At 48.6% G+C, this 10,732-nt stretch overlaps 2 protein-coding genes across 2 annotated transcripts in view; both read left to right on the forward strand.

Moving 5' to 3' along the window:
* The first annotated feature begins 147 nt into the window (after positions 1 to 147).
* Positions 148 to 2,740, forward strand: ALDOC (aldolase, fructose-bisphosphate C). Its single transcript, XM_023739708.1, has 8 exons — positions 148 to 264; positions 351 to 562; positions 674 to 728; positions 825 to 985; positions 1,102 to 1,185; positions 1,435 to 1,609; positions 1,738 to 1,937; positions 2,110 to 2,740. Exons 1-8 carry the CDS (start codon positions 153 to 155, stop codon positions 2,203 to 2,205), a joined length of 1,095 nt encoding a protein of 364 aa, XP_023595476.1. The 5' UTR covers positions 148 to 152; the 3' UTR covers positions 2,206 to 2,740.
* A 1,441-nt stretch (positions 2,741 to 4,181) lies between these two features.
* PIGS (phosphatidylinositol glycan anchor biosynthesis class S) overlaps positions 4,182 to 10,732 on the forward strand; it is a 9,683-nt gene continuing 3,132 nt past the window's right edge. The window contains exons 1-8 of the mRNA XM_023739697.1: positions 4,182 to 4,228; positions 4,481 to 4,620; positions 4,705 to 4,816; positions 6,762 to 6,851; positions 7,157 to 7,248; positions 8,472 to 8,679; positions 8,949 to 9,091; positions 9,910 to 10,008. Of these exons, the coding sequence (XP_023595465.1) occupies positions 4,195 to 4,228; positions 4,481 to 4,620; positions 4,705 to 4,816; positions 6,762 to 6,851; positions 7,157 to 7,248; positions 8,472 to 8,679; positions 8,949 to 9,091; positions 9,910 to 10,008 (918 nt within the window). The 5' untranslated portion in view covers positions 4,182 to 4,194. The remainder of the gene's footprint in view (positions 4,229 to 4,480; positions 4,621 to 4,704; positions 4,817 to 6,761; positions 6,852 to 7,156; positions 7,249 to 8,471; positions 8,680 to 8,948; positions 9,092 to 9,909; positions 10,009 to 10,732) is intronic.

Here is a 10,732-nt window from a genome sequence, read left to right on the forward strand (position 1 = left end):
ATGCCCGGGACCCATGCCAAGGACTGCTGCCATGTTCCCAGCCCCATGCTGCGGGGGCGGGGGGGGGGGCGAGGCAAGCCATTTGGCCCATCTGGCCAGGAGAGGACACAGAGGAGCTATGGGTCTTGTTTCCATTCCAGAGAGCTGTCGCCATGCCCCACGCATACCCAGCGCTTTCTCCTGAGCAGAAGAAGGAGTTGTCGGACATTGCCCTCCGGATTGTGGCTCCAGGCAAAGGCATTCTGGCTGCAGATGAGTCTGTAGGTAGGTGCAGGCCTGTGGCTAGGTGGGGTAAAGGTGTTCAGAGAGCCCTGGGGATGGCCTTGCTGCCCCTGCTTGTTTGCCTCCAGGTAGCATGGCCAAGCGGCTGAGCCAAATTGGAGTAGAGAACACAGAGGAGAACCGCCGGCTGTACCGCCAGGTCCTGTTCAGTGCCGATGACCGAGTGAAGAAATGCATTGGAGGTGTCATCTTCTTCCATGAGACACTCTACCAGAAAGATGATAATGGCGTCCCCTTTGTCCATATGATCCAGGATAAAGGCATTGTCGTGGGCATCAAGGTGCAGCCACTGGCTCTGGGTGGGGGTTGGGTGTGGAAATAAGTGTGCGTGGGAGGGGTGGCAAGGGGGATCCTGCTTGGGTTCAGCTTTCTGCATGTGCGCCCCCTGCAGGTTGACAAGGGTGTGGTGCCTCTAGCCGGGACTGATGGAGAAACCACCACTCAAGGTACAGTGTGGGTGGGCTTTCAGGACCACAGGGGTGCTGGAAGGTTGATGCAAGCAAAAGAGGGGCAGGGTGATGAGGCTGGTACTGTGCCTGCAGGGCTGGATGGGCTCTCGGAACGCTGTGCCCAGTACAAGAAGGATGGTGCTGACTTTGCCAAGTGGCGTTGTGTACTGAAAATCACCGAGCGCACGCCCTCAGCACTTGCCATCCTGGAGAATGCCAACGTGCTGGCCCGCTATGCCAGCATCTGCCAGCAGGTGTGTGCGTGTGGGGGTGGTCAGATGGGTGTCCTGTGCCTGGTGGGGAGAAGGTTACAGGGCTTTCTCCCATCCTACCTACTACCCCTCCCAAGCCACTCTGCTCTTTCTTGCAGAATGGCATTGTGCCTATTGTGGAACCTGAAATCCTGCCTGATGGAGACCATGACCTCAAACGTTGCCAGTATGTTACGGAGAAGGTGAGTCCACACCTGGGCACATACCACAGGGACAGCTTGACAGGGGAGCCTGTTCCCCATAGCCCCTGGCTCAGATCCGGGTACACTTTCCCAAGTACTCTTTTTACTTGATTCCAGAACAGACCAGTGGGTCTGAACCTGCACTGAGCCCTTACAATCTGTGCCTACCCCCCACCCCCTGGACAAGGAATATAGAGCAGTAAGTAGACCAGTAAGTGCCCCAGAACCTTAGAAATCTCTGATCCCCAGGTCCTGGCTGCTGTGTACAAAGCCCTGAATGATCATCATGTTTACCTGGAGGGGACCTTGCTGAAGCCCAACATGGTGACCCCTGGCCATGCCTGTCCCATCAAGTATACCCCAGAGGAGATTGCCATGGCAACTATCACTGCTCTGCGTCGCACTGTGCCCCCAGCTGTCCCAGGTACCACCCTACTTCTAACCTCCTCCTATCCCTAAGGCCCATCCTTAGGTTCTTGTGGCCTTCAGGGGTCTCTTGCCCTGGAAAAATAGGGAATGACCAGTCAGTTTGTCTTCTCTCCTCCACCCTAGGTGTGACCTTCCTGTCTGGGGGTCAGAGTGAAGAGGAGGCATCGCTCAACCTTAATGCCATCAACCGTTGCCCCCTTCCTCGGCCCTGGGCCCTCACCTTCTCCTATGGGCGCGCCCTGCAGGCCTCTGCACTCAATGCCTGGCGAGGGCAGCAGGACAATGCTGAGGCCGCCACTGAAGAATTCATCAAGCGGGCTGAGGTTGGGAGCTGGAGGTGTTGATAAGGGAGGGTGGTGGTGCTGGTGTGTAGCCTAGCAGGGGGCAACACACAGAGACTACAGCCTGGGAAGGGTTTGGCACTTGTGAGCAGGCTCAGCCTGAGTCCAGCTGATCTCCCTTACATACCTCTCCCCTCTCTCTCCCATCTTACAGGTGAATGGGCTTGCAGCTCAGGGCAAGTATGAAGGTAGTGGAGAAGATGGAGGAGCGGCAGCACAGTCCCTCTACATTGCCAACCATGCCTACTGAACACCCATTCCACACCACAGCCCTTGACCTGGCCACATGCACCCAGTTTTGCTTGTAGTTATGGCCCGGGCCAAATAGCCATGCAGAGCAGAGGGCCTGCATTCCGTGCCGAGTTCTCTTCCATTTTATCCCCTTGCCTCCTCTCTCCCATGCTTCACCTGGGACCATAGGATGGGAAGATAGGGAGCCCCGATGACTGAGGGCAGGAGGACTTGCTACAAGTCAGAGCAGGAGGCCTGGGTCTTCTGTGTGCCCATGTAACCCCCTAAAATTTCCCCATGATGGGGTGGCTTCTCCTTGGGCTCTCCTTCTTGCCTCTCCTCTCTTCTGGGACCAGAGGGTAGGACACCAGCCCTGGTTCATGCTGAGTACATACCACATAGCAAATAAATGGTAGCAAACGTGCTACTTTGTCTGTCTGTTTTCCACATCAAATTGCCAGCTCCCAGTTTTTGACCTTTGCTGATTCTATCTCTGGGCTCTCTGACTGTGGTGGTGGAGAGGATGAGTTTTGAGTTTGACTGGGCTTCAAGTTTATGGGGGAGGGGCACACCCATTCATTATTACCAGCTCAGGCTCTTGCCTGTTGTTACCCAAGGCTGGAGTGGGGCAGTGTGAAGGGTTACAAGTCTTCCAGGGACTGCTACATCAGGGGCACTAGGCTGCAGCTGCAGAAGGATGGAGTGAGGCAAGACTAGAGCAACTCCTGAAGGCAGATTGTGTGCAAGGCCCCAAACAAGGAGGCCGCAGGACAAGCTGGGTGGGAGTCTCTCACATCTCATCTGTGTTGAGCCCTGCTGGGGCCTGACACGTTTAGCTAGGGGAAGCCACAGCAGGAGCACCTGGGCTTCTGCCCAGCAAGGGAAACCGCCAAGGCTCTGGGGGCTGCTAGGCTGGGCAGGGTACCTAGGAGGTTTTCAAGTGCTATAGCCCACTGGTGCTTGGGGAAAAGGAGGCACAGAGGGGGACAATTTGGGGGTCCAAGGAAGGGTAGACTTGGTAGGGCCTCATGCTGAACTTTGACACTTGGCTGGAGTGTAAGGTAGGCTGAGCACCTGAATCTATATGAGCAGACCAGTTAAGATAAAGAGATGAGAGAACATGCTGGGTGTGTTGTGTGAAGTGAGGAGGCTATGCTTCACCCAGTTAATCACTGCAATGTGGGAATGTAGGCCTGACCTTATAACAAAAATAGCTAACACTTAGAGATAGCACTTTTTACATGCTCTTGCCAGGCCCTGTTCTATTCATTCTATGTATACTAATTTAATCCAACAATCCTGTAAAGTAAGTACTATTGTCCCTATTTTAATATGAGGGAACAGTCACAGAGGTTAATTAACTCACTCAAGATTACTTAGGTATTAAATGGTGAAGCTAGCATTTGAACCCAAGTGATCAGGATTCAAAGTCTGTGCTCTTATGAATTTTCAGTATTTTTAAGTATCTAAATTTTTGCGAGTTGGAAATGAATTCCAAGTGAAAACACTGTACTGAGCAAGCCACTGTTGCTAAGAGTTAGTAGCTTGCCACCTCCGTGTTTGAGGCTGAGGTTAGGGCTCCCAGAAGGGGCAACCCTATGAAGGGGATGATAAACGATGATGTAATAGTTGACATCCGAGTGCTTTGAGGCTCTACACGAATGCCCTCACCCTTTCACAGATGAGAAAACTGAGGCTGACTACAGAATTTACGTTCTTAATCCCTGGGGCTGGAAATGTATTCTACGGGAAAGCGAAAGATTAATCAGGTGACCCCAGCAACGCCGTCACGCGCCCCTCCTTGCCCTTGTACCCTCCTTTCAAATTCCTAGCGAGGCTCCATACAGACCCCGCCCACCCCGCCGGCTTTCTCCCGCCTGCCAGTCTGGAGTGCCACTCGCTCGAGGAGCGGTCGTTGTCGTGGTCCCGCCCCCTTCTTATGGGGCTTCCGATTGGAGGAGGCTCACACAGCTCCGCCCCTCGGCCTCTTGAGCAACCGGAAGCGAGCATGGCGGCAGCCGGGGCCGCTGCTACGGATATAGGTGCGGTGGGATTCGAGTGGTGTCTCGTGGATGCCGAGGGAGGAATGCGGGGGTGGGGATGGTGGTCCCGCAGACGTGGCGGCAGGGGTCTCAGACAGGGGCCCCTTCAGACTTGAGGCCCTGTAGGTGGAGATCCCTACGAACCCGGGCCGAGGGCCTCTGGGCACCGGTTGCCAGCCTCGTTCGCGGCGGGGCTGGGGCCGGCCTCCGAGGTCGACCCTGGCGCCTCAGTCGGTTCACCCGTGTTCCCAGAGGTGGTCCGGGGCAAGCGTGCCGCCCTCTTCTTCGCTGCTGTGGCCATCGTGTTGGGGTTGCCACTCTGGTGGAAGACCACGGAGACCTACCGGGCCCCGTTGCCCTACTCCCAGATCAGTGGGCTGAATGCCCTGCAGGTGAGACTCCTTAGGGGAGGACTAGGAGACAGCCCACCCGCAAGGTGGAGACTCAGCAGACGTCCCTGACGCTCTTTCCCGCAGCTCCGGCTCATGGTGCCCGTCACTGTCGTGTTTACCCGGGAGTCAGTGCCCCTGGTTGACCAGGAGAAGCTGCCCTTCACCGTTGTGCATGAGAGAGAGATCCCGCTGAAATGTGAGTTCCTGGGATGCCAGGACTGCCCTTCCCGTCTAAGCTCTGTCCAGAGGTGGGTTGGGTAGAAGGAACCTGGGTGTCCCATAAAGGTAGTTAAACACTTACTGATAAAAACTCCCTCTGAAGGAAGAGTATGTTTGGTTAGAAGAAAACTAAATTCACTAACATTAAGGCGGAGATTTTATTCATAAAATAGTTCTGCTGCCTTAACAGAAGCAGTTGATGCTCATCAGGCAATAGAGGAGGAAGTGGGATGTAGGGGAAAGAACACAGATTTTGAAGTTAAATTGGATTTGAATACAGGCGCGATTCAGTTTAAACCCTTTACTGAGTATTAGGTACTTTTCTTAGGTACCAGGAATGTGGGAGTGAATAAAATTGATCATGGTTTCAACAAGTTCATAGCTAGGGGAGAAAGACCCTACAGAAGTATACAAGACCCAAGGATAGCGTTTTAAGAAAGAGCATTTAACTGGGAGGAAAGAAAGGCAGAGAAGACTTTGAGGCATGTAATTTTTAAGCCAGGTATTTAAAGGGTGAGTAGGAATATAGATGAGAGCCCCAATGGTGCAGTGGTTTAAGCACTTGGATGCTAACTGAAAGATCGGCAGTTTGAACTCACTAGCCATTTGAAGCCACCAGCCGGTCTTTGGGAGAAAGACGTGGTAGTCTGCTTCCTTAAAGATTACAGCCTTGGAAACCCTGTGGGGCAGTTCTACTCTGCCCTATGGAGTCGCTATGGGTCAGAATCCACTCAACGGCAATGGGTTTGGTTTTTGGTTTTGTTACACTTTCAGTGATGCAAAGATTATTTGGTGAGTTCATGTATTGTCAGCCTGATCTCTGTATTTTAAAATTCCTCGTCAACCTTTCATCTTATGATTTTAGCATCTATTGATCCTTGAATCTGTTTCATTAGTGGTTGCAAAAATGATAATTTTCTAATTCTGTCTTTCTTCCACATATATGGCTTGGATTTCTTCTATAAAGAAGGAAGAACTTTCTCAGTAAATGTTAAGTTCAGCTTGTCAAGTTCCACGACAAAAAAATCCCTTTGGGATCACCTTACGTGTGTAGATTAAGTTGGGGAGAATTGACATCCTTATGGTATTTAGTCTTTCTATTCAAGAGTCTTGTATGCTCTTTCCATTTTATTGAGGTCCTCGTTTATGTTCTTCAGTATGTTTTCTAGTTATGGTTTTGTACATTTATTCCTGAGCACTTTTATAATTTTTGTTGTTATTGCGATTGGGATTTAAAAAAAAATACTGTTACTTTTTCTAATATCAGAAGGCTATTGATTCTTGTCTATTCTTGTATCTAGTTATCTTACTAAACTGTTGTTACTAGTTCTAATAGCTTTTCAGATGGTTACATCTTAATTTTCTAGGAAAATACCTATACTGTTTTCAAAAATGGCCATTTTATCTGTTTCTTTCATATATTAAGTCTTTTTCTTCACTTATTACATTGGCTGGGATCTTCAGAAAGAACAGTGTTGAATAATAGAAAATAACAGTAGAGGAGATAGCAGGCATCCTTACTTTTTTACCAACTTTAATGGAACTGTATTTAGTATTTTGTCATTAAGTGTGCCCTTTTGTTTTAGTCAGGAATGCTCATTGACCTTAACTAAGTATTTTGGGGCATGGGTGGGGCAGCAATTGAGGCTGTTAATGTCATGATTGTAGTAGTAGATTTCACAGTCGGAGGATACTGTAGTGTGTACATAGGCATAGAGGTGGGAGCTGGGGCAGGTGGAAGAAGTGGAGTGCCATGTATTTGATATCATCCATACAGAAATCATTAGAGGTGGCTGGAGTTTCTTGGTCTTTCTCTGCGAACAATCATCTTGCTGCTTCCAGATGCTGGGCAGTGTTAGGGCTGAGGGGTGCAAAGATCTGAGACTTGCCCTTCCCATCATGCTTCTTCTTTTCCCTCCCAGACAAAATGAAAATCAAATGCCGTTTCCAGAAGGCTTACCGCAGGGCTCTGGACCACGAGGAGGAGGCTCTGTCATTGAACAGTGTGCAAGGTATGGGGAGGGGCAATTGCATCATTTTAACTGAATTCCTTTTCTTCCTTCTGATCTCTCTAGTGTGTAATTTTCATACCTTGGCTTACCTCCAAAATGTCTCTGGGAAGCTGGGAATGAGGCACCTTGTGTTTCAGCTTGGGCCACTGAGGGCCAGAGAGGTCAAGTGGTTTGGTCAAGCCTTGCCAAAATGTAGCTGGGTGTGAGTGGGAGGTAGCGGGGTAGCTTAGACATTCTGTAGGGGGCTGGCGGGGGAGATGAGATGGTGTTTTTCCTCCTGCTATACCACCTGCTCTTGTCCCCAGAGGCAGAAGCCACGTTAGCTGAGCCACAGGAGCAACCAGAGGGCTCCCTGACTGTGTACGTCATCTCTGAACGCTCCTCTCTCCTTCCGCAGGTAGGGCAAGCAGAGAGGCTTCAGCATTGCCTTATCCCTTCAGCTAGTCCTCTCCTGGGTCAGCTTCCTTCTTGCAGTATTGCTGCTCATTTCTTCCATTCACTACAGAAAACTCTCCAAATCTTTAAAAAAAGAACGCAAACAGGGATTTACTTATTCATTGACTCTGGGTCTTTCTAAAGCCTAGACCAAGCTCATGTGTATGGTTAAGGCACCAATGGCAAGTTAAAGTTGGAGGAAAAAAATCAGTAGGATTAAAAAGAAGGAAGCTGGTTTGAGTGAGTTATGATGATAATACAGGCAATACATTGACCTTCTCATTTTATGAACAGAAGGCTAGGTGGCAGCTATACCGTGCACCATTTTCTCTTTTAATGAAATATTTAATTCTTACAGAATCAACAGATAATTTCAATGAGCATCCATGTACCTATTCCCCAGCTTTCAAACTACAATATAGAAATATAGCTGGAGCCCCGTGCCTCTCCTAGTTATACTTGCCTCCCTTTCAGCCCAAGGTGACTATATTGTATGTATCATTTTCTTCAGCATTTTATTACGTATGCTGTATCTCTACACAGCATGTCTAATTTTACATGTTTTTGAGCTTTACATAAATGGAGTAATACAGTACTTGTTCTTCTGTAACTTTTGTTTTGTTCAACATTATGTTTGAGAGAATCATCCGTGATAATAGGTATAGCTGAATGTAATGCTTTCATTTTCACTTTTATCTAATGTTTCATTGTATAAACATATCACAGTATATCCATTTTGTTGCTGATGGACATTTGGGTGGTTTCTGGTTTTTCGCTACTAGAAACAGTGCTGCTGTGAACCTTCTTGTCCTTGCCTCTTTGCCATGTGTCATTTTTCTAATATCAGACTTTCTAGTACTTTATTTATTCTACTTTTCTTGCTCAGCATGCTATCCCTTAGTTTCCAGTTCTCCATTTTATCAGCCCCTGAAGATTTGGATGCTGTCTGGACCTCTGTCTACTGGGAAAAAGAAGGGAACTGTTCTGAAACTACTGAAAACACCCATATATATCCATAGTGCAACAATGCTGAGTTAATAACCCACTGTGAATCTAATGAGAGGTGCAGGCCTGTTGGTCAGTGGCAAAAGGCCAGATTCTTAAAGACAGGAGCCAGAATGCTCTTCTACTTTCTTTCCTTAGCCATGAGTCATGGGCATCCTGTCCTTTGCTCACCCCTCACAGGACATGATGAGCTACATTGGGCCCAAGAGGACAGCAGTTGTTCGGGGGCTCATGCACCGGGAAGCCTTTAACATCATTGGCCGCCGTATAATCCAAGTAGCCCAGGCCATGTCTTTGACTGAGGATGTGCTTGCTGCTGCACTGGCTGATCACCTTCCAGAGGACAAGTGGAGCTCTGATAAGAGGCGGCCTCTCAAGTCCAGCTTGGGTAGGGTGACTGGGCTTTCCCATGGAAGGGAGAGGGGAATGAATTACGTGGTGGCAGTGGGACAGAGGGGAACCCACACGCAAAATCCTTACTTCTTTATTCTCTGGTCTCAACTTTTTCTTAAAGCACTAGTTTTATCCTCCCTTTGGTTCCCTGGTGGCAACCAGCCCCAGTCCAGAGAGAAGCAAGTTCATCTCAGCCAGGGGTACAGTCTGCCTCTCTTCCTTGATCCCAGGAGCCTTCTTACTTCCTTGACTCCTGTTCTATAGGCTATGAGATCACCTTCAGCTTACTCAACCCAGACCCCAAGTCTCATGACGTCCATTGGGACATTGAGGGAGCTGTCCAGCGCTATGTGCAGCCCTTCCTGAACGCCCTCAGTGCTGCTGGCAACTTCTCTGTGGACTCTCAGGTGAGACTGGAAGCAAGTTGAGGAGTTTTTCTCCTGCTGCACCATTTTTTTCTAAGCTCCTAAATACTTAGTGTTTATAAGTACAGTCTATATACCACCATCTCTTGGAACTTGCTGATTTGCTAGACATTTCCTGTGTATGTGAGCATCATGAGAGGAGACACTGGTGTGTGTCTGTGTAAGTGACTGTGTCTCCGTGTCTTGAGGGTAGGTTCTAGTGTCCTTACTTTGCCTCCTTGATGTGCAGCTTGCGGGAGTTCCATCGGTGCTTGTTAACTAGCCAGCTTCCTTATGGCCTTCTCTAGAACTGTTTTTACCAGTTGTGCCTAGGTGTTATGCCACCAGCTGTCTTCCAGGAATGTTATTTTTAAAAAAGCTTCCTGAAATATGTTAATGAGGTTACAATAAAGGTATTGCAAAGAATGTTGCTGTTTATATCACACAATGTCCTTTTAGTGAAAACGTGGGAGAAATTTTTATTAGGTCTTGGTAGTGGGAGACCTGAATAGCTGGCTTGATTTTATCTTGTGGACACTGAGTTATGTTGCTCTTTGTTTCCCTCTTTGTTTAGGCTGCTAGGAAGCTTGGTGAAATATGTGGTTTTCAAAGCATATATCTAGTGTATATTAACTTTGCCCGTGGCTTCACTGTTTGTGTTTTCTTTCCCATACATTTATTTTCTCTCAGCCTTGATACTGTTTCTTGTATTTTGCCTTGTACTAATTTTGTCTTTGTAAGCCACCTCAAATCTTTTTTTGGGACAAAGTAGAATATAACTTAGTAAACAAAATAACCTCTCCCCACCCTTTGCTTCACAGATCCTTTACTATGCAGTGTTGGGAGTCAACCCCCGCTTTGACCCAGCTTCCTCCAGTTACTACCTGGCTGCTCACAGCCTCCCCCATGTCATCAATCCCGTGGAGTCACGGCTGGGTGAGCTTCTGATTTGAGGGCCTTTCTGCCTGGCCAGGGAGGGACTCTTAGGGCCCAGCCTGGGGTTGGAAGAGGGTTGCATATAGTGATGTTTCCCAGGTTGGGCTGCTCTGAGGGGCGGGGTAGTGCTGAGGATTTGGGCCCCTTTTTCATAATGCTCTGTTGATATCTCCATCCTTTATATCCAAAAGCATTTATTAAACATGATTCCCAGCACTTTTTACAAATACATAGGCTGAGTCTCCATCTCTGAAAGTCATCTAGGAAAGACATGGTCACATGTAGGAAAAACAGACAACAGCAAAAGTACATGGAAGCTGAATTTGAGTTGACAGCTCTGCTGATTGAGGTTGAGGAACCTTAAAGCCAGGATTACGATTTTTCATTTTTGGGGTAGCGCCTAGGAAGTGTAGTTGTGACCAAGAGTTGTAATGCAGGCAAACCAAAGTGAGTATATCACTGATTGTGGAATTTCTGGCACCAGAGGTAGGTAGGCCAGTGTGGACCAGGGGGTATGGGAGGGGCAGCATTTGAGGTCTTGGCAAATTCCTTCTCCACAGAATGGTGTTTCAGGTAAAGGGAGCTATGAGCTTAGATGCAGAAGTGTAAGACAGCATAGCCATTCAGTGAGCACAGCGTAGTTCAGTGTGTGACATGATGACGCTAGCAAGGCAAGCAGCAAGTACCAGATTGTACAAAAAGGACCAC

This window comes from Trichechus manatus, unplaced genomic scaffold (assembly GCF_000243295.1).
Source record: "Trichechus manatus latirostris isolate Lorelei unplaced genomic scaffold, TriManLat1.0 scaffold00138, whole genome shotgun sequence".
Classification (NCBI taxonomy): domain Eukaryota; kingdom Metazoa; phylum Chordata; class Mammalia; order Sirenia; family Trichechidae; genus Trichechus; species Trichechus manatus.

What these genes read in the sequence shown, in the direction of transcription:
- ALDOC (XM_023739708.1), top strand. Translation starts at nt 153, where the DNA reads ATGCCCCACGCATACCCAGCGCTTTCTCCTGAGCAGAAGAAGGAGTTG. An exon ending in GGCTGCAGATGAGTCTGTAG is followed by an intron (nt 265 to 350) that starts GTAGGTGCAGGC and finishes GTTTGCCTCCAG; the next exon opens with GTAGCATGGCCAAGCGGCTG. An exon ending in TGGAGAAACCACCACTCAAG is followed by an intron (nt 729 to 824) that starts GTACAGTGTGGG and finishes CTGTGCCTGCAG; the next exon opens with GGCTGGATGGGCTCTCGGAA.